Below are 23,716 nucleotides of genomic sequence, written 5' to 3'. Positions count from 1 at the left end.
ACTCCAAATTACTTCCTGTCATCTTCTTCTTTGTGGTTTGCACCAATGGAAAGATCTGGTTGTTATTGTGGCTTGTGATACAAAAAAAGATTTTTTTCTTTGTAGCCTTGAAATAAACCAGTTTTGATACAGTCAGAGTCATGACTTGAATCTGCTAAAGAAAATCTATGAAGCTACTAAAAATTTAGGGCGTACGCAAGGAGATCTTCCACTCATAACTTTATCAATAATACAAATGGAAACATGCAAAAACATTGGTCAGCAATCATAATATATAATTTAATTTCAGTGTTGAAAAAATGTTATAGCCAGTGGTTGTTTTGAAACTTCATTGAAGTTGTATGTTGTACTATCACCCCACCCTGAAAAGCAGAAAAGTTCAATAAAATAATTTAAAGATCTGAAAGAATATGTAATTCTTGCTCAGGATGAGCTTTTTCTTCCCACTAGAACCTTGCAACAATTGGCAAACTCCTCTGGGGCAAAACAGATTCTTCAGTTGTAGGGGCAAACAAAGCGGAGCTGAAATAATTTCTGCATGACCCAAAAAAGCCTTGACATCCATCAAAAAGGCTGAATAACCAGAGACATTGGAGGACAAGGGTCAGCATTCTAGGACCTTCGTTGAATTCAACTCAAGACATCAGCTGGACTGGACAGCCATGTTTTTTGTTGTTGTTGTTTTTTTACATTTCTTTGTTTATCCTCTAGACTGTAAACAGTGATCTAAGAGGTTTCTCAAAACTCTGATCACAATCTGGTGCACACGCAGCATTTGGCTTGAGCTTCAGAGCAAATTCAATTTCAGCCATCAAGAGGATGTTTGAATTTCACCAACAGAGATTTCATTTTATGCTCCTTTTATTAAACAGGAATCCTGAACAAACTGTCCTGACACAACAGCATTTAAATGCTATTTTGTTAGAAATCAAACTTGAGAGACAAACAATAACCATTCCAGTGTTGCACAGGCAGCAGCTTTTATACCCTAGGAAATAGGCTTGAATCGATTGCATTCTACGAGATTCCTGATAGTTTTCAGCTGCATTTACCAACCATCAGGCTTCTGGTTTCTTTTTTATTACAGCTTGGATTGATAGAAATTTTTAAATGGAAAATGAATGCAGATCCTGTTTCACAATGCATCCTAAAATTAACAATGATGCCATTCATTCATGTCAGAGACTAAAGGTAGGTTACTCCCTTTGCTTTATTCACACGATGGGACTTTTCAATGACACAGCTGCAACCGGTGCTGAATATTCCTGCATCCCAACCAGTTCTCTTTTGCATTTCACCAAAATAAAAGCTGACAGTAATAACCCATAATTGTGACTAATTTCTCAGCAATTCATCACTAAGTTACATCATTTTTATTATTCATTCTGGTTCAAACTGAGGAACAATGACACACGAACAAACTGCATCAATTTTTGCTTGATTGACTGATGATTTGTTTCTGCTATAGAAGCCCACAAAAAACATGACAAATTCAGAGTGGAAAATAAGTATTTGATTCCTTGCTTATTTTCTACATTTGCTCACTTGCAAAAAAAAAAGCACATTATAGTAGTTTTATTTTATTTTAAAAAGACAGTATTAACATAAATTTCTAACAAAATGATGCATTACATAAAAATTGGTTTGCATATAATCAAGCAAATAACAAAACCAGAGTTATACCACCTAGAGATTGGTTATGTTGCCATGTTACACACAGATGAATCAAGTATTTATTAGCATATATATATATTCACATAATCAGTTTCTTTAATGCCAACCACCATGGACAGATCAAGGTAGATGGATACCGCAAACATCAACCAGAGATTTTTGAGAAGCTGAGAGCTTTTAAGACAATTAGCTCACTTTAAATGGACCAGACTTTGTTTAACCCATTGGTCCAGACCTTTTGTGCAGGTGAGAATATAACAATGCAAATCCTCAATCAACCAAACCAAGACTCACATACTTCACATACCGAAGTTTCCAAACGAACTTCGGTATGGTTTGGCAAAAATGTATTTATATGGCAAAAATGTGTTGTTATAAGTGAAATAATCTGTCAATGAATTTAAGGAGTTATTTACTTAAACCAAGCTCATGTATCTTGCTAAGTTAGTTTTTTTCTCATTTCAAGTGTGCTAAGATATTTGTAGTAAAAACTAAAATCAAAAGTTCTTTGTAAGAGATTGTGCCTTGATACGACCCGACTGTCTTTTTGGACTTCACAATTCACCATTGCTTGGCATTTTGGTCAAAACAAATTCTTCCATGTTGCTAATGTTACTACTGGTTGTACAGGCTGTGATAAAAGTGCACCATTTCCTGCTTAGTGATGCTGCTGCCAGCATGTTACGGGTCAGGACACATGGAGGATCTCCCTGATTCAGCTTGCAGCAGCATTTATAGACCCTGTTCCAAAATAAGAAATACCCCATTGCGATACATATGGTTAATGAGCTGCTCATTCAAAGTGGTATTGCAGTTACGCAGGACTTCCATATTTGTTTTTTCTGGGTCTTTCATTTCTGTTTAGTGGGAGTAATTATCGTCACCAGCATGGCTTTGTTTGCAAATTATAGACCACTTGCAAATAAGCACAATATGAAAGCAAACCACGCAAAATGAAAAAAATAAAGTCTGCTTTCAGTCCAGACCAAACAAAAGGACCAAAGGACTTTTCTGGAGTGAATATACCCTAAAATGGCCACCAGTCAAAAGATGGGTTATGGATAAATGTTCCTGCATGACAGTATAACCCAAGATACACTGCTAGGACAGCAATGATGGAGCCAGAGAGGAGCCATGTTAAGGTTATGGAGTGGCCGGGTATGTTCAGTTGGGGGGTAAAAAAGGAACTTTAGTCTAACAGAAAATCAATGATGTGAGCAGAAGGTTCCAGTTGCCAAGCAGCAGGAAAGAAACCTAAAGGATTTAGAGAGTTTCTTTACAGAGTAGTTGGTTAAAATCCCTCCTGAGATGCATGAAAACCTGGTGACCGCCTACAGAAAATATCTTAGTGCTGTGCTCACCGACATTTCTTCACCACATTCTGAGTTCAGATTGGACAAGAAATGAAATATATTTCATTCAATAACATATAAACGCTAATAACTTTTATGTGATGTATTTTCTCGTAATTTCTTTTGATATTCTGTACATGAAAGGACCATATTATGTACCAATAAAGTTTTTTGCTCCTAAGAGAGCAACCTTGGATATCAACAGGGGATCAAATACTTATTTCCTTCACTATAGCATTTTGATATGTGGATTCCTTATGGAACAGTGTACAGTGCTTTGTAAGAATGGTAAAAGGATTATCTTAAATTAGAAAAACAGACTAATCTGTACAAAATTATCAATAGTTTTAAAATAACTTTAAAATGAAAGTTTTCGAATTGGTTATAAATTAAACAAGTTAAGTAAGCAATCAGGTCATTTCATAAAGTTTCAGATTTATATTGATTTTAACACTACATTCACACTGAGGTGAGTGTACTGTATGCTGCTGTAACCCTCACTTGTATATTTATGCATGGTTAATTTCATTCTGTTTTTTAGTTGTGCCTGATTTCCTGAGATGTTTCTCATCATCCAGCTGAAAACAATATCTAAAAACTAGTCTTGTAATTTGTGAATGTGTCCTTGAGCAAGACACTGAAAGCTGTTGCTGCCTCCAAGAAGCTTACAGGTGGATGAATGAGGATTTAAAATTTTTAATTATTGGCTGAAAAGACGTACATAGCAAAGTGCTGTGTCTGTTTAATCACATCTTCTAGAACGTACTTGATAAATTGCATAGCAGCGTACACAGCGCAATATCTGCTGCAGAAGGGCTTCATGTGCATGGAGATTTTAGGACTTTAATGCCATTAGAGTTTCAAATTAAAAGAGGAAAGTCTTATTTGGAGCATTTACTTTTTACACAGACAGTTTGGAAAGCTGAGACATGAGCAATAGACGAGAGCCACAGTTTTAGTGGAAAATAGCAAATGGGCAAAAGGGATGTTAAACTGTTGTTTCCTTACTTAATTTTTCATCCAATAAAAACAAATGAGCTGAAAACCTTTTCATCCTTAAAACTGCTTACCTCCTGGGCTTCTCCGCAGAATGAATTTACGGATTTCATCGTAAACAAAAATGAGCAGGCTGTAGGGAAAGGCACAGAACCACCACAGCATCCTGAGAGCAACAAGAAAAATGGAGTCAGGGAGGAGGGAAGGCGAACGCAAACAGAGAAGAGTCACAGGCAAATTGTTAAACTGACTGCAGTCATTTCTGAATATTAAGGGGCTAACAAAGTGGTGTTTAAAAAGATCAGAGACTTCATTTGAAGTTGAGAGTAACAGGCTAATGGCAAGCTATTAGGTCTTCAAGGGGTTATTTTTCGGTTCAGTGGAGACGTGTGTATACGGTGCATACTTCATGGGGTACATGCGCAGGGCCACGTCCATCCCAGGGCAGTAAGAGAGGAAGGCAGCCAGGGCCGTTTCTACAAACAACCCGAAGATCAGGATCCTGTTCCTGTTGCACACACATTAGGAAATACATTAGAAATAGAAAAGACAAGATGTACATGCCACTAAGAACACAGCTTGAAATAAAGCAACAGTCATCATGTTTTATGATTATTACTTATGCACATGGATTCCTAGTAATGCAAAACTAACTTACAAGCTATTTTCTGCACAAGGTAGGAGCTTGTTTTATGTACACAATTCCTTAATATTTATCAAAAAGTATTAGATATATGTGAAATAATCTGCTGGTGAAACAAGCCATTTCCCCCATATTATAAATGTCTTGTTCCACAGGATTATTACCTTTTCATCAAAATTAAGACATTACTCACTTAAAACAAGCTTCTATATTTTGCTAAAAAGTTACTTCCAAGTTAGTTTTGTCTGATTTCAAATGTACTCAGATATTTGTGTGAGAAACTAGACCAAGAAAACTTGGTAAGATTTTGTGTTTTTGCAGGTCCGATAAGTAAAACTAGGTCGATATTAACAGATATTGATTTCCATCTATTTTCCATTTGTGTGTCAGGAGAAGGAAGGCAGTGGATGTCCAGTTTTGGTCATGTGACAAGCACAGAAGCAATGTGATTGGGGTGTCCATTTCCCAATGTTGTAAGGGTGGGAAAGGAGATATAATATCAAAACCTATTGATTATTGACCATAGCAGCAATACTAGATATCCATTTCGGCCCATATTTTCATACTGTTACATCCCTTCCAATAATTAAAAAAAAAACTACACAATGAAATGACTACACAATGAAAACCAACATCCGGAGAAGTAAGATTTCCAAAAATCCATACTTTCCATTTATGTAAACATTTGTGATGCATATGCTCTGCTTCTTTCATCACAATAAAACCAATAACAGTTCTGATGATTACTTACCTCATGCCTTGCTGAAAGAGTGAATTCCTCCTGGTCTTGCAGATGATCAGATCAGCCCACTGGACAACCACAATGCTGGCAAAGAAGGCCGTGTGGCAGGTGAATTCAATGATCTTCCTCTGTTCATACGTCTGCAAAGTTGGAAAAGCAGGTTTTATTTGCTTTTAAATGAAAATCCCAATATTCACAAAGCCATGCTGGCGACTATGTGCTGCTGCCCCTTACCCACTGCTGCCCATAGCTGTCCTCCAGGTCATTGAACTCGCGGTCATCCCAGGTGATGCGGATGCCCACCAGGTCTTTTGGGAGGAAGCCGTTTTCAGCCAAGATCACAAAGTAGGTGAAAAATCCAGCCAGAGCTTGCATCATACCTAGAGGGAAGAATAAACACTTCTTAAGAAGGCACCAACACTAATAAACATATATCTATATATATATATCTATATCTATATATATATATATATATATATATATATATATATATATATATATATATATATATATATATATATATATATATATATATATATATATATATATATATATATATATATATATATAATATATATATATATATATATATATATATATATATATATATATATATATATATATATATATATATATATATATATATATATATATATATATATATATATATATATATTAGTTACAACTAGCTAAGACTACAGTATTTATTTGTCAGTATTTCATTTTCTCTGTACATATGATAATTTTGCAAATGTAAATCTGTGTTTCATGCCCCTTTACAGCAACAGATAGACTCTAATGTAAAGAAAATAGAGACAAATGCCATGTCACGTTAGCATAGAAAATTCATTTATTGTCCATTAGTTGCTCCAAACACAATTCATCATGATTAATACGGTTGTCTCCAGATTTCGCACAAATCTGTCAGAAATTAAAATCATTTATTTCTATTCACAATTTATATTCTGTCAGGTTGTATTGACCTGTATGAAAAACACTGGAGGAATTTTGCGGAAATGTCTTTTGCACTGTTTGCACAATGGTTTTTGTTCTGCTGTGGCTTAAAGGTGCCAACTGATTAAAGGTTTGTCTTTTTTATAATTTTTTGGCTCTAGTGGCCTTTAATTGATAGTTAATTGACAGGAAAGTGGGTAATGACAGAAGGGGAGGACATGCGGCAAAGGTCGCCAGGCCAGGAATCGAACCTGTGACAGCTTTGCCAAGGACTAAGCCCTCCCAATGAGGGTTGTGCTTAACCCTGCGTCACCACAGAACACCCCTAAAGTTATTTTGTAACTTTAGTTTATTTGTAACTCCTTGCAGCAGGTGGTATATTTACAAAGAACATATGAACAGTCCAGTGTGAACAGTCCATGATTCCAATGTCACATTTTGTTACATTGGAATCAAATCTTACGTATCTTTTATTAGGATTTTATGAAGAAGTTTGTGTTAAACCATCACAAACTTCTTAATTGTGTTGTGAAGTAGAATGATACATTATTACCACTTTTTTGCACATACAAACATAAAAAATGTGGTGTGTGTTTGCATGTGGCCTCCTCAGGCAATGCTGAGAGGGCAACAGAACCCATTTTAAACTGCAACTGCAGCTGCGAGCCTTTTTCCTCGACCAGCTTTCCACATTTACAGTCTTTTCCCATATTCCTCTTTGCAAAATAGCTCAAGCTTTGGCAGAAGGGAGAATGTCTGTGAACATTAAATTTCAAGTCTTGTCAAAAGTTCTCAACTAGATCCGTTCCAGGCCAGTCGTTCCCAACTCTGACAATTGTGATGATGTATACAATGAATATTTCAGCTAATGACTCAAACTGATTAAATGCTGCTGATTTGGTTGAATACTTTCAAACCTGGAACAACAGGAGGTTGGAGGTGTGAGCTGCTCGGTTACGTTGCAGACCCATTTCAGTTTATCTTCCACAGTTGTTTCACATTTCTGTTTCTGTCTCACATTTCTGTACTTTGACTCGCAAATGAAGGAGTCAAAAATATAAAGCATGTAAAATTTGGAAGAAATTGAGTCCCTGAAAAAGGAGTTTTGGAACAAGCAGTGGAGGAAAATCCATCTTTTAACGTGAGAACATTTATTCAGCTGAGAACAAACGTCTTATGGTAAGAAATAAATTATTCTCACAAAAACACCAGTGCTACTATAACTGCCACCTCAGCTAAATGTGATCAATGAAATGTAATTTATTTGAAAATAATGTTTTTATTTGGCAATCCACTGTGTTCTGTTTCCTTGTGATGTAAATAAAATATGACAGAGGATTGTTTTCATTAGATACTTTTTAAAATGGAGCAGATGAACCAGAAGATTCTGGAATGAAACAAGTGATGAATTTGTCCACAACTGTTAGGTATGGTAAAGGCCTTATGATGCTGTGGGCTTGTTTCTTGAAAGCTTGTCAAAATCATGACGTCTCTGAAGGACATTTAAAAAAAAAAATCTGTTGGTCTCTGCCATAAACTGAAATGGTTAATCATTGATTTTCAAAGCAGAATAATTATCCAAACATCTGGACAAGTCAATTTATACAACCATCTTCCACGACCATCTCAGTTTTCCAGATCTAAATCCCGCAGAAAACCTGAATCATGCAAGAGCTTCCCCTTTTTGCAGCACACATTTGTGACATTTTATAGAAAACTCCAGGGTTCATAGACTATTAACTGTTGTACGCTTGATTCTACTGGAAATTATATTTTTTAACACTTGTTTATCCCCATCAGAATAAATGTACTTATGTTACAGATTGGCTATTTAAATTTTTCAGTTTGAGATTAAGCTACTTAGGCTTTTTCTACCAAGGTTGCAAAGAGAACAGATGATGCAGTAAGTTATTTTATTATAAATGATACCAACAGACTTTGTTGACTGAGCTGGAATTCAACAATACGAGTATCGGGTCTTTATATCCTAATGTTTTTATCTAGCTCACATTGTCTGACAGAGACAAAAGTGACATCAAACACTAAAAAATAGCTGTGTAAAGTTTTAAGAATCCCTACTTCCAAAAGCTGCTTTATCACTGTCAAATCCATATTGAGCCATTAATCACTCCAGACAATCATGTAAATCATTTCCCATCTGTCGTATGACAGCACAGTATAACAACTGAGCCGGTGTTATTAAGGAGCATTTAGGAAAAGAAACATGTCAAACAGGCCTGCACAAAAAGACTGTGATCTCTAAACAGTTTATATTTCCAGGCTGTAATGGTTGTGAACATCTCTGTCTTCAGCCTTCTAAATGTTGCTTTTTTGGGGGAGTAATGCTGATCCAGACAGCTAACGACTGCAATATTAGGAAGTAGGCTGTTATATTTTCAATGTGATGCCTTGACATCGTATTTCAGAGACTCCTATGAACCCAACTGACTGGCTGCCTGACAGAGAGCTGAGTTTATGGTTATTAATCTGTGTTCGATATGTGGGTAAATAACTTCTGAAAAGCAAGATGCAGTTGATTTTAATATTTCAATTTTTTTTGTGTGTCCTGCATCTTGACAGCTTCGGCAACTGGCTGCCTTGATGTGTCAGTGACAGATTTGTTTTAAAAATGGAAAATATATCATTTTCCAAACTTTGCTAAATTAATGGTACAACACTGCTAATAATGGACTGAATGGTGTCACAGTTGTTAGAACTGTAGCCATTCAGCAAGAAGGTCATTGATCCCTGGAGACAGTAAATAGTCAATGAATGGATAATCAATATGAAACAATGCTGCATAAACATATGATCACCTGTTAAGTCAAACTGCCATATGTGTACTGCACTGGCATACACACATGTAAGTTGGACACTTAAATATTGCAGCGATAACCCAATAATAACGTTACTTCTTTACTCTAGCACTATGTTATCTAAGACTTCACTCGTGTTGGTATGCTGGATGCTTGAAAAGTGAATGGACACTGAAGACATTTGGCCTGAAATCATGTCACAGGATACAGAAGCTCATAGAGCTGATGTCTGCAACCTTTACAGTTCAACAAGACACTTTTTACCCTCACTGCAGCTAAAAGACCTTGTTCACATGACCTTGTAAAAATGACAACTTCTCATTTTTGATGGATATTAATTTTAAAAACTTGGTGTCATATTTGAAAAGTCAACATTTTAGTTCTATTAAAACTACCAATACAATATGTTTGCGAACATAAAACAGATTCTTTGTCTTCCAAAGGATGTTAATATTTGTAGAAATTTTGTAAAAAAAAAAAAGAAAGAAAAAAAAACAGTTTGAAAGTTATGTCAATAAAAGTTACATGTTTTGGCAAATTCAAAACCTTTATGTTGTTGTTTGTGTATCCATATTTGAGTATGCTGATTTCTTTTAATCATCTTAGTCAAAGATATTGATCCCAAATACATTATTCAGTAGAAGTGCATCAATAAAGAGACGAATTTCTAAGACACAACTAGACAAGATGATTCACAAACATCACTTTTTCAGACCCGTGAAACATGTCTTTTCAAAAGACCCACCTCCTGGATTCGATTGGTTGTTTCTAGTAAGTACTGGGAGCACTGGGAGAAGGCAGAGGAGCTTGATTTTTATCGCAGACTATCTGTATCACTACATAGTGACAACAAATGTATTATAAAAGTTGCATATTGCAGCTTGAAATGTGCTACATAAATAAATTAGATTTGATTAGGTAGATTTCGATCATGTTCATTTTGTTAATTCTGCTTATGTACTTGTTAGGTGTCACCTTTGGGTCTCTTCAGTTAAACATTTAAATCCGCCTGTCCTCCCGCTACATGGGTCTTTAATAAATGTGATCTGCTGTGTCTTGCAAACCTTTCCACCTTCATTTTACGGGAATTAAGGCCCAGAATTGATGCTCGTTGTCGGCTGTTCTGAGCTCATTCAGTTTTAAGTGAAGCCCTGTCATATTTTTGCCCTATTTAACAGCGTATGAAATTGGGCCAGCCTTTGATCCTTCACAATTCCCAAACCAAATAAAACCAGAGATAAGAAGCACGTGTTCAAGAGAGGCGCCAACCAGTAAAACATGACCAAAATTAAGTTGTGCTAATAGCTGCACTTGCCACTCTCAATTTGCTGTAAATGTCACAAGAATTACAAGAAAACCAAGGAAACGTCTCCTCACCTCTGGTTCTATTTCTGTAACTGCACCTACCTAAACATTTACTGGTGCCAGAATTTATGATGAATGTCAGTATTTAAGTTTTTATGACAGAAATGTTTATTATCTCCATAAAGTCAATACAAGAGGCCTGTCACAGTGATTTAGGTTTAAGATCTGCTGAGAAGGCTTATAGATTTGGGAGAACAGACCTATCTGTCCGTACGCCATGCTGATGAGGCGCTCATTGACCAGCTTGTCTGTTTTCGGATTTCTTGGTTGGCGCTTCATAATGTCACTTTCAGCCGACTCATAAGCTAAGGAGATAGCAGGAACCTGCAGGAACAAGGGAGAAAAGAGCTTACTTTACATCAGAACAATAAACATGCAGGAATTTGTTTTGCTGCATCCTTAAAAAGGCAGGTTGGACCAGACTTATTTCTGATATAATCATGCAATCACTGTGCAGTGGGAGAGGAAGAGAGAGGGCAAAAGTAGAGGAAAGAGAAAGCAACGACAATTACAGAGGGAGGTGTGGATGAGATGAATTTCAGGAGATTCATAAAACAAAAGGGTAAAAAAGTTCCTGTAATAAAGATCTCATATTGGCTGGGTTTACTAGGTGAGCAACAGAGCAATATGTTTGACTTAGGGAAGGAAATCTCCAGGATTTAGATGGGATTTGAGGTGGGGACTTGGCACTGCTTGAAACTGAGCACACGTCCTGTGTTGTCTGCAAATCCCGCTTGTTTTGGTGTTGCTCTCCTCTGACCTACAGCCGTGGAGGAAGCTGGAACAAAATGTCTGACAGACATTTTTCTGTCTGCTTTTAAAAGTGCACATGAAATGATGTTCAGTCTTCAAATGTCTCTCATAAGGCGTCCTCAAGCATGAAGATAAACGTCGTGATTCAGTCGCTCTTTCCTTTGCTTGCTAAAAATAATCAGAGTAGACTCCATGTGCTGGTCGTCACTGCAAAACCTCTGCAGAGTCCTTGAGCCTGTAGCCAGGAGTTGCTTTAAGCTGTAAACAAGCTGTTAACACTATTACTGGCAGACACGGGAAATCAGTAATTTTAACTGTGCACTTCAACATGAACACTTTTTCAACTCTTCTGCACGAAAATGCTCTTTTTTCATGTTGGTTCAAAAATATCCAGATGTTCCTTCCCCATTACTTATAGATTTCAATGTAAATGTCAATTAATATAATAATGCTGATCATATTAACAATATCCAGGATCCATTATCCCACACCTGAAGCAAAATTAGAGTAATAGGAAGACAGCAAACTTTGCAAAACAATTCATATCTCTTGGACCTTTTCTCATTTTGCCACATCATAATGAGAAATTTCAATATATCTTATTAGGGTTTGTTGTGCACAAAGTAGCACACAATTGTGAATTATACAGAACACAGCTTTTATCTTTTACAAGTAAAAATCTCAAATAAATTGGCCAATTACTCATCCCCTTTATTCTGTTACTCCTTAATAAAATCCAGTGAGCCAATTACTTCCAGAAAACATCTGGTAAGAAAATGGAGATCACTTGTGTGTAATTAGATTTAATTTCCCTTTTGGATAAATGAAGTAATTTGAACTGAATTAATTCAGATTTTCTATGAAAACGAGGCTTGTTAGAGAACATTAAGGAACAAAGAGCTTCCAAACGAGTCAGGGATAACCTTTGCTTGATTGTAAAACAAATAAACTAACAAAATGGTTTAGGTCAATGCAATGCTGGAGTTATAATCCAAAAATAAACCTGCAGCTGTAACTACAGAAGTACGTGGCTCAACTAACTACACCTTTTCCATATTTGTAAATAAAATGTTGTAAAATCATGTATCCATTTGTGACTCCAGGATTATGCTCCACATTGTGTTTATCTATTACATAAAATCTAAAAACTAATGACAAATTATCACTATGAACTCCTCCTGTGGCCCTGCAAGGGCCAGCAGGTATAGATGATGGATGGAGACACTTTTTAGTAAAGTGACAAAATATGAAAAAGGTTTTTAAAAAATGGACAATTTCCCAAGACATGAAAGCTTGTCTTCAGTTTCCAGTGCGAAATTATAACACATCTACCTACTAACTTTTAACTCCAGCCTTTTAGGATGTGCCATTTTCTACTGCCTACTGGTGTTTTGATGGCTGACAAAATACAAAAATTAAAGTAATGAGCAGAAAAGTCCCTCTGAATTTTTCATTCTGTGATTCCTTTCTTTCTGTAATGATGGATTACGCCCCTCAGGCAAGCAGCATGCCAGCAACTCTTTTTGTTGCAACTGGAAATACAAAGCAGAGACTGGCATCTGGAAATGGCAGGCATGTGAAATGTAAATCTGCATGTGAGTGTCACCCGGCCTTTGTTCTGCTCGAACAAATGGACGTCGGCAAAAAGCCAAAAGCAAATTTCCCCCACTGATAGAAAGAGCAAATTGAACCAAACAGTTGCTCTTTTTTTTAACCTCCAGGTGTCATGGTGTCTCTAAGGTTTCGAACCCACATGCAAGGACACAATCAGGTAAGCGGTTAATGAACAATGATGATTTATTGAGTTTGAGGGAAAAGGAAAGAGGGATGGTTTCTGGAACGGGTCACCGGTTCGTCAGACTGTCAATGAGATGGTTCGGGTTAGTTAGCGGGTAGGAGAGACTCTCCGGGATAAACAGATTGGATCTTACTTTGGAGGTGTGAGTATGACGGCTGGCAGAGCACTGGAGAACTGGGCTGGTGGGAGGCCGGACAGGTAGAGCGATCAGAACGAGATTCGTCAAGGCCCAGGCCAAGGCACCTCCAGGTGGATCCAAGCTCGGTCAGGGAGTCCTGCTTTCCTGGAGAGGCGTCCGAGGCGACCGAGTAAATCTGGAGGCTAAGGGTTCCGGGGCAGACGGCCCACTCAGGGAATCAACAGGGAGACGGCGGGTTCACCGAGGTAAACAAAACACTCAGGCGGAGAGGAGTCGTTCCGCCGCTCCTATAAACACCCAGGCTGAGCCCTCAGAACAAGCTGCAGGTGTGTCGACGGGGTTGACATGGCACAACTCCAGGGGCTCTGCATCCTAGCGGCACCTGGTGGATGCCATGAGAAGCAGCAGGTGCTCCAGGGAGACACAACAAAAAAAAAAGGAAAAAAACTAAAAGAAACAAAAACACAGACCCTGACAGTACCCCCTCAATGGACGCCACCCGGCGGCCGAGCAGAAGAGGAGGGCTGGGAGTCCCAAAAGTCTCTAATGAGGGAGGGATCCAAAATAAACGATCCAGGCACCCAGGAGTTCCTCTGGACCATAACCTCCCAGTCAACGAGGTACTGGAAACCCCGACCCCCGCCGGGAGGCGACGACCCGGCGGACGGAGAAGGCCGGATGGCCATCGACGATACGGGCGGGAGGGGGGTTCGGCCGGAGGGCAAAGGTCACTAGAAAGGACAGGCTTAATCTGGGACACATGAAAGGTTGGGTGAATGCGCAGGGACGGAGGAAGACGAAGACGTACGGCAGATGGGCTGATAACTGACGACACCTCGAAAGGGCCTATGAACTTGGGAGACAACTTTTTGGACATCGCCTTGAGGGGGATGTCGCGTGTAGACAACCACACCTTTTGACCTATGGTGTAATTAGGAGCAGGAGTCCTCCTGCGGTCCGCCAGGCGTTTATTGCGTGCAGTGGTGTTGGTGAGCGCATCTATGGTGTCTTTCCAGATCTTTCGACTTCTACGAATGTGGTGTTGAACAGAGGTAACAGAGATTGTCGTTTCATCAGAGGGCAGGAGTGGTGGCTGGTAACCCAGCACTATTTCAAAAGGAGAAAGACCTGTGGCTGCAGAGATGTGACTGTTGTGCGCATACTCAACCCAGGGAAGGTACTGGGCCCAGTCGTCAGGATTGGTGGAGGTCAGGCACCGCAGGGTAGCTTCTAGTTCTTGATTCATGCGCTCTGTCTGTCCGTTGGTTTGAGGATGGTAACCAGAAGTGAGCATCACCTTGGCCTCCAAGGCAGAACAGAATTGGCGCCAAACCTGAGAGACAAACTGGGGACCACGATCTGAGAGGATCTCCTGAGGAATGCCATGGAGTTTAAACACATGTTTAATCAGAAGCATGGCAGTCTGGGTGGCAGTAGGCAATCTACGGAGAGGAACAAGATGACAAGCCTTGGAGAAGCGATCGACGATGGTGAGAATGGTAGTCTTACCTTTAGAGGTAGGTAGTCCAGTGACAAAGTCGACCGCGATGTGGGACCAGGGTCGTCGGGGTATGGGTAGTGGCTGAAGGAGGCCCGCAGGATGATGGTTCGACGACTTATTGCGGGAGCAGACCACACAGGCCGAGACGTACTCCTTCACGTCCTTGTGTACCGATTCCCACCAGACCTCCGATTTATTAGCCCAATGGTGCGACTGATGCCAGGGTGGCCAGAAAACTTTGAAGCGTGTATCCACTGGAGGAAACGGGATCGAACCGATAAGGGTACGTACATTTTACCTGATGGACAGTGTTCAGGGGCAGGTTCCTTTTGCTGTGCTTGGCGAATAAGGTCCTCGATCTCCCAGGTGACCACTCCCACTGTGCAGGTGGGGGGAAGGATAGGAGCCGGATCTTCTTCAGAGTCATCTGAGGAATAAACTCGAGAGAGCGCATCAGGCTTGACATTCTTGGAGCCTGGGCGATATGAAATAGACAGGTTAAAGCGAGAAAAAAATAAAGACCAACGCGACTGGCGTGGGTTGGACCTCCTAGCGGATTGGAGATAGGATAAGTTTTTGTGATCTGTCCAAACCAGAATGGGTTGTTCAGCTCCCTCAAGCCAATGTCGCCATTCTTCCAAGGCTAACTTGATCGCCAGGAGCTCTCTGTCCCCAACGTTGTAATTTCTTTCCGCCGGTGAGAGTCTGCGGGAGAAAAAGGCACAGGGATGAAGCTTATGGTCATGGTCGGTGGTCTGGGAGAGGACAGCTCCGACCCCTGTGTCGGAGGCATCAACTTCCACCACAAAAACTGCTTCTTGGGATCGGGCTGGACGAGTATGGGTGCATGAGCAAACCGGGACTTGAGTTCCGCGAAGGCAGCCTCTGCTTGAGGGGTCCAGGCAAATACCCTCTTGGTGGAGGTCAGAGCCGTTAGGGGAGATGCAGTTTGGCTATAGTTGCGTATGAATCTTCGATAGAAGTTAGCGAACCCCAAGAATCGTTGTAGTTGTTTACGGGTCTCAGGCTTGGGCCAGTCCAGTACTGCTTTTTCTTGTCCTCTGACGCTCTTACCTGTCCGCCCTCCAGTACGTATCCCAGGAAAGTTACTGATCGACGGTGAAACTCACATTTTTCGGCTTTTACGTATAGTTTGTTTTCAAGCAACCGCTGGAGAACCAAACGGACGTGTCTTCTGTGTTCAACGAGGGACTTGGAGTAGATCAGAATGTCGTCTAGGTAGACAAACACAAAAACGTTAATGAAATCTCTGAGGACATCGTTCACAAGTGCCTGAAAAAAGGCAGGGGCATTAGAGAGACCAAAAGGCATCACCAAATACTCATAGTGCCCCATGGGAGTCTTAAATGCCGTTTTCCACTCATCACCTTCTCTAATACGGAGAAGATGATAAGCGTTTCTGAGGTCTAGCTTCGTGAAAATGGTTGCGTCTTGCACAGGCTCGAAAGCTGAGGACAACAGTGGTAATGGATATTTGTTCTTTATTGTGATTTGATTTAGTCCCCTGTAATCTATGCAGGGCCGTAGGGACCCATCTTTTTTTTCCACAAAAAAAAACCCTGCACCTAATGGGGAAGAGGACGTGCGGATTATGCCGGCAGCGAGAGATTTGTTTATGTAGTCCTCCATTGTCTGTCGCTCACTTCTGGAAATGTTGTATAACCTACTGTTGGGTAATGGAGCTCCTGGCAAAAGGTCAATGCTGCAGTCATACGGCCTGTGGGGTGGTAGAGATAACGCCTTGTCTTTGCTGAAAACCGTAGATAAATCATGGTACTCACTGGGAATGGAGGATATGTCAGGTGGATCGACCTCTGCCTGTTCAGTCAGGGAGGTCCTGCCCGGAACGGCGGAGAGAAGACAGGTGGAATGACACCTTGTGGACCAGGACTCGATCTTGGCTTCAGCCCAATTGATATGAGGGTTGTGTGCGTGTAACCAGTCGAATCCCAGAACTAAGGAGGAACTGGTAGCAGGGAAAACAAAAAATGCAATCTCTTCGGTGTGATTACCTGAAATCAATAGGCGTATGGACTTCGTACGGTGGGTGATTTGTGGTAGGTTCCCTCCGTCCAGGGCTGAAACGGAGAGGGGTAGGCAGAGGTTCAACCTTGATGCCCAGTTGCTGGACTATTTCTGAGTTTATGAGGTTTTGTTCGCATCCCGAGTCAATGAGTGCTGACAGGGGAAAAGATTCGTTATTGCTAAGGAGGGTGACTGGAATGATGAGACGGGATTTAGTTGACTGTGATGATAACGCCGACAGTTCCCCCGTCTTTACTGCCGGACCTGCGGGTTTAAACGAATGGGACAGTTAGCGATAACATGGTTAGGCTCACCACAGTAGAGACAGAGCCGGGAACGCATCCGCTTCTGGCGTTCCTCTGGGGTTAGGCGTGTGTGTCCCAGTTGCATAGGTTCAGGTTCAGGGGCAGAGGTAGGGGAATCCTGAACTTCGGACCGGTTACTGTGTTGGGAAACACCTGGGGAAAAAACCCGGCTGGACCGCTCCCTCGCCCTGGAGCGGATTCGGTTATCCAATTTTATGGTTAGGTTGATGAATTCGTCTAGAGTCTCAGGTTCATCTAGAGTTGCCAGTTCATCTTTAATTCGCTCATTTAACGCATGGAAAAATGCACTTTTAAGTGCAGGGGCATTCCAACCAGAAGCTGCGGCTTTGATTCTGAAATCAATGGCAAAATCAGCCACACTCCTCTGGCCCTGCTTCAAACCATGCAAATCACGGGAGGCTGAAGTCTTTTCAGTCTCCTGACAAAAAACTTGTTTAAACTCCCTTAGGAACTCAGGAAACGTACATCCATAATTCAAGGCGGATGTAAACCTGGCTTCGGCCCACTCTAGTGCTCGACCCGTCAACTGGGATAACATGTACGATATCTTTGAATCATCATGGGGAAAGCTCTGCGGTGAATGATTAAAGATTATATTACACTGGAGAATGAAACCTTTTACCTTCTTAATGTCTCCTGAAAATTTATCTGGTGCAGATGGACGGACATCCGAAAACATGGAGCGGTTCGGCGGATCAGGAGCCGCAGAGGGAGTGGAAGAAACGCTAGGTACCTGCTGGACTGGGTTCTGTAGGAAATTTGAAAGTTCTGTTAGCCGACGATTTGTTTCTGCTTGGCGGCTTCCCAGCTCTCTTAAAGCGGAGTCGTGGGACTGAATCAGGGCATGTTGTTCGGATAGAGCCCTTCTGATTGTGTCCGCTGAGGTTGTGGTCTGGCCTGAGTGTTCTGTCATGGTGTCTCTAAGGTTTCGAACCCACATGCAAGGACACAATCAGGTAAGCGGTTAATGAACAATGATGATTTATTGAGTTTGAGGGAAAAGGAAAGAGGGATGGTTTCTGGAACGGGTCACCGGTTCGTCAGACTGTCAATGAGATGGTTCGGGTTAGTTAGCGGGTAGGAGAGACTCTCCGGGATAAACAGATTGGATCTTACTTTGGAGGGTGTGAGTATGACGGCTGGCAGAGCACTGGAGAACTGGGCTGGTGGGAGGCCGGACAGGTAGAGCGATCAGAACGAGATTCGTCAAGGCCCAGGCCAAGGCACCTCCAGGTGGATCCAAGCTCGGTCAGGGAGTCCTGCTTTCCTGGAGAGGCGTCCGAGGCGACCGAGTAAATCTGGAGGCTAAGGGTTCCGGGGCAGACGGCCCACTCAGGGAATCAACAGGGAGACGGCGGGTTCACCGAGGTAAACAAAACACTCAGGCGGAGAGGAGTCGTTCCGCCGCTCCTATAAACACCCAGGCTGAGCCCTCAGAACAAGCTGCAGGTGTGTCGACGGGGTTGACATGGCACAACTCCAGGGGCTCTGCATCCTAGCGGCACCTGGTGGATGCCATGAGAAGCAGCAGGTGCTCCAGGGAGACACAACAAAAAAAAAAGGAAAAACTAAAAGAAACAAAAACACAGACCCTGACACCAGGCTCTCATATTTGACACTAGTAACGCAATTTCCCTTAATGTCACCTTTACCTTGCCCGTAGCTATGCAACATGCTTACAATTAGCACCCTTTCAATGAGGAGAACGACAAAAATCAACCAAAAAATACAGGATAATTTAATAAAAAGAGATAAATATGAAATACTGGTTCTAATTATGTAATTGAGCAATAAAACTACAATAAACCCACAGTGAATGTAAAATATAAATATATATATATATTTAAAAACACTACAAAGGCATAACTAGAGAAAAAATTAAACGTGTCAAACTTTCAGATTTAAACACCAGAGGAAAAAAAATTTACTGGCATCACTGCGCAGGAATTGTTTTCCTTTGTTGCACTGCTCACCATGTCAGTGCCCAGGTCGATGCAGAGGATGGTGACGGTTCCCAGAGGAAGAGGAACGTTGGCAATGATGAAGAAGAGGAAGGGCGAGATCTCTGGGATGTTGCTGGTTAATGTGTAAGCAATGGACTTCTTCAAGTTATCAAAGATGAGACGACCTGTGCACAAACAGAGAGAGAAGGGTTTGTTTTATCAAGAAATAATTTTTAAAAAACAATATGTTGATGAGTTAATAGTAATAATGAAAATTCTTATGGGGATTCATGAAAAAAAAAACATGAACAATGGTTCTCCAAATTGTACACATCCACATTAAAATACCAGATTTTTTATGACAAAACTATTCTAAAGCGTTTCTACCTTCACCTCCTGCACAATTCAATAGAAAAAATAAACAAATCTGTTTTCATTTAAATAAAAAAAAGAGGAACAATTTGGCTGCGTACTCTATGCTTTTCTCAACTTGAAATCCTCCATCAAAGATAGTGAATCTGATCAGCTGAAACAAATTCACCCTTTATACTCAGATTTTTCTTGCACCTGCATATTTAGTTACCAGTTAGCAAATTATAACCTTCAATCTACTGTGAGATTGGAAGAATCTCACCGTAGAAATGTATGAATCATAAAAAGAGTGCAGATGAGACATTAAGGGACATAATAAAGACATCCAACGTTAATTGGAAATAGGATGAAATGACATCGCCATACTTCTAAGACTGTCATCTCAAAAACTGATGTAAAAAATGCATCAAAAACCTGCCAGAGAGGCTGGAAAAGAGAAACAGGAGCTGCAGGAATTTTTTGTGAGAACAATCTGCTGTATTTTTTATATCTGGACTACAGATTAGGACTTGCAAAGATTTCACATTGAGGCTGTAATAAGTTTTGAAATTATTTATCTTTCTACATTGTAAGATGTGTCTTTTTAACAACGAAATGCAGTGTATGTTCTGAGCCATCTTTCCCTAGTTTTCCTCTCCTTATTAAGGATAAAAATTCTGCATACTTAACAATTCCCTTTTACTGTTTTATCAGCATAACCTCATTAGAAACAGATTTTCCTAGACCATATCAGGCAACCCAAGTTCAATTAAACGGCTGTCACCAGAGGCAAGTCTCCAGTCCCATCTCATGGCTGTCAGTGTAACTCTCAAGTGAAATCCCAGAGTGCAATGCCATGTCACATTACATCCTCTGAATACTGTTCAAATTACAGAGAACTATAAAGTGTTCTTTCTTATTCTGTACTAAAAAGGTTTCTTTATTTACAACCCATCGTGGTGGATGTTTGATGTTTTCACAAAAATAAGTGAGATTTAAAAATGTAAAGCAACGAATAAAACATAATACTTATTTAAAAAGCTCAACATTTGACTGAAAAATGAAAACAGTTGTATCTTTGGCATATTTTAGGAGTGGAAGTTCATTTTTTTGTGTCAGATTTGTTGCTGGATTCCTTTGAAAAAGTGTTTTTTTTTATAGTCTGAATGAGTTTTTATAAAGGTAGGATAAAAATAAGAAAAGAAAAACAGGTGTATTAAATTCTTAAGTTGTGATACAATCAGACTACTTTGAATAATTTGGAAATGCCTAAATGATGTCTTGGCTTTTCAAGCTTCTTAATTTACAACATTTAGGTTAACACAGGCACTCCCCTGGATGTATCTTGAGGCAAAACCTCGAATGCACTCTTTCCTATGGTGATATCATTAAATAAGAAAAAAAATCGGGCAAGAAATCAAAAACCTACAAGTCTGATTCATAATTGGGTTTAATTTTGTGTTAAACTTCTCAGCAAGTTTTTCCTTGATTTTGTGTTGCTTGATCTTTATGAGGTTTTTGTTCCCTAATAAACCTCTGATGCTTTTACAGAACAATAAGTGAATTTAGACATCGATGAACAATTAAGTCTCTTGTTGTGGTAAATATCCATTTAAAGTAATTCTGCTGGAAGTGTTTTCCTGTTAAAGGGAAGTTTTTCCCCCCACTGTTGCTACATGCATGCTTGATTTGAAGGACACCTGTAGAGTCAAAGACATAATGCAAGTGATTTTCTGCTGTTGTTAGGAGTAAATAGTGCAAATCAATGAATCATTTAAGTTTGTAGTAGCAACATGAAATATGAATATTAAAGAACTGGATAGCTGTACTGTTCACTGTATGTGCAGCCTCAATATGTAAAGTTTACTGTTCAGCATAATCAGACTCTAATCCTGCAACTTTTGATGTTTCTGGTACAGCAAACTTGATTCAAAGGGTTTATATTGCTTCTTCAGCATGCCATCAAATTCTGCAGAGTCCTACTGATGACCTACTTTCTAAGTTAGGTGTGTTGAAGTACAAACACATTTGAAAGTTGGAGGACACTGACTCACAAGGCCAAGAATTTATACATAGAATATATACTGCGAATTCTATTAGAAATCATCTGGATAATTTCCATCCATAAAACCTTCTAGCAAAAAATTATCTCATGTTGCCTGGCTCTTTCTTTGAAGTTGTTTTCTGCCTGACTTTTCTTTTGTCCGCCATCTTTGCTTTTTGTTTTTGTTTTTGTATTCTTTCATCGTCTCGCCACCTCGCGCTCACCCTCCTCCACTCCGGTAACGATGGAGGCAAAGTTGTCATCCAGCAGGATCATGTCAGCTGCCTGCTTGGACACATCAGAACCGGCAATCCCCATGGCAACGCCGATGTCTGCCTTCTTCAAAGCCGGCGAGTCGTTCACTCCGTCCCCCGTCACAGCCACGATGGCCCCCTGCGCCCATAAGAGAAAACAAAAACTGTCAAGAGGAGAAAGATAAGGACTGTGATTTAAGTTTTTTTCCCCTCTCCCATCACCATCTGCATTGCCCTTCCCCCTCTGTCTTAATAATGTCTTTTCACAGCAGCTCTGGGGAGATTAATAAAAAAAAAAATTAAATAGAGTAGCAATCATTCAGTCACATGGCGCCAGAATGAGTGAGTCGGGGTGAATTGTTGCATGACCTCAATACATGAGTGCAATACAAAGATCTAATATTCTTTTTGAGCATAAAAGCAGAGTTTTGTCTGGGAGTTTAAGATACTGGTAGTAATAATACACGTTACAGAGGCGCACTTGTTTTTAAGCCATATGCTCACAAACAAGCCCCTGTTGCAGGAACTCTCACATACATGCACAGGCACGAACAAAACCGCGCATTCATCCATTGAACCACCTGCGCAAACAAAAAGCTCAAGAACACTCAAACGGACACACATAGAAAGCCGCATTCAGCAGTAAATGGCAGGGACACACAAACACTCTCACTTACACACACCTTTATTCAAGCACAGCGCCACACTTAAACGTCAACAGGAACATTCATGCACCCATTCTGGGTTTATCACAAGACATACATGCTTGCATTCAGCCATATGAACCAGATTACTAAATTTCAGATGAATGCTTCCTGAAGAAGAGCCGACCGCACATTTACACACACTTCTGACCCACTGACCTGTCTCTGGCAGCCCTCCACGATGATGAGCTTCTGCTGAGGAGAGGTGCGGGCGAAAACAATCTCAGTGTGGTTCCTTAGCAGGTCGTCCAGATACTCAGAGCTCATGTCCTTTAAGTCTGAGCCGTGCACCACACAAGCCTTGGCATCCCTGTGAATAACATACACATGAACAAAACACCATGGAGTCACGATACCAAGCTAGGAAGGGGGCGATCTGACATTTTCTTGCCTGGCCATTGAATGTGTCAACTAACACACACAATGTCTGCAGGATTTTCTCCGAATAGGTAGAATTTAAAAGTCGGTTTTATGTAAAATAGAGTATTTTTGGTTTTATATCATATTACAATGTTATTCAGTCAGAGTGTTATCTTGTTTCTTTCGTAGATGCTTGAGAAATCCTTTAATCTCCCATGGCAACCATTTGGGTGCGTAAAACACTTGGGAGAATCAAGCGCTGCCTCTGCCACTCAGCTCCTCTAGACTAGCAGCATCAATTAGCAATGAGCTGGCAGAACTGTGCATCTGTGGAGCTCATTATGCGATGTATGTTTGTGAACACTTAATAGAGGAATGTTGATATAAAGGCAGATTGTTGGAAAAGCAGGGACTTCTTAAAGAGACAGAAGCCAAATTTCAAGGGACTAAATTACAAAGTCAAGTTTCTTTTTAGCCATGTTCCATTTATAAAACATTTTTTGTAACAACTGAAGTAACAGCATTTAATTGGACTGCAAAATTCTACTTTGTGGGTGGAAAACACATAATGACTAAATGACTTCATTTCAAAAGCAGAATGCCTGCATCACAGCCAGAACTTAGTGTTTATTTCCTGGCTGATGAAGGGATCAAAAATTAATATGCTCGTTTCATTATTTGAAATATTTTCTGTCATGTCTAGTCTTCCAGTAAGTGTAGATGTGTGTGTGTGTTCAGTTTATATCCCAGACAAAAACATGCAGAAGTTTTTCTCCCACATAAATCAAAAAGATTCCTATAGAACAAAACGCCCCCATTTTCATTAACATTTCATAATTATTTAGTTTAATCCCTTCTTTGTACAAAAAACAAAGGAATAAGACAAGGAGCTCAATGTTATAATTATTTTCTTGACAGACCATATAGACCTCTCTGCAGGAGTCTTTTAATCAAC

The 23,716-nt window shown here is 40.2% G+C and overlaps 1 protein-coding gene across 3 annotated transcripts in view; it reads right to left on the bottom strand.

The window, feature by feature from the left end:
- Window positions 1-23,716, bottom strand: part of atp1a2a (ATPase Na+/K+ transporting subunit alpha 2a) — a 58,453-nt gene that overhangs the window by 1,110 nt on the left and 33,627 nt on the right. The window contains exons 16-23 of one of the 3 annotated variants that reach the window (XM_055025267.1): window positions 22,561-22,711; window positions 21,668-21,836; window positions 19,079-19,233; window positions 10,743-10,866; window positions 5,642-5,787; window positions 5,417-5,547; window positions 4,429-4,530; window positions 4,097-4,188 (exon numbers count right to left, since the gene is read on the bottom strand). In XM_055025267.1, coding sequence (XP_054881242.1) covers window positions 4,097-4,188; window positions 4,429-4,530; window positions 5,417-5,547; window positions 5,642-5,787; window positions 10,743-10,866; window positions 19,079-19,233; window positions 21,668-21,836; window positions 22,561-22,711 — 1,070 coding nt within the window. Of the gene's footprint in view, window positions 1-4,096; window positions 4,189-4,428; window positions 4,531-5,416; window positions 5,548-5,641; window positions 5,788-10,742; window positions 10,867-18,069; window positions 18,640-19,078; window positions 19,234-21,667; window positions 21,837-22,560; window positions 22,712-23,716 lie in introns of those variants that run through there. The other 2 variants (XR_008605301.1, XM_055025268.1) reach the window with 2 other exon arrangements.

The sequence above is a fragment of the Poeciliopsis prolifica genome, unplaced genomic scaffold, assembly GCF_027474105.1.
Source record: "Poeciliopsis prolifica strain line A6 unplaced genomic scaffold, Auburn_PproV2 SCAFFOLD141, whole genome shotgun sequence".
Taxonomy (NCBI): Eukaryota; Metazoa; Chordata; class Actinopteri; order Cyprinodontiformes; family Poeciliidae; genus Poeciliopsis; species Poeciliopsis prolifica.
This window is presented reverse-complemented; position numbering and strand designations above follow the sequence as displayed.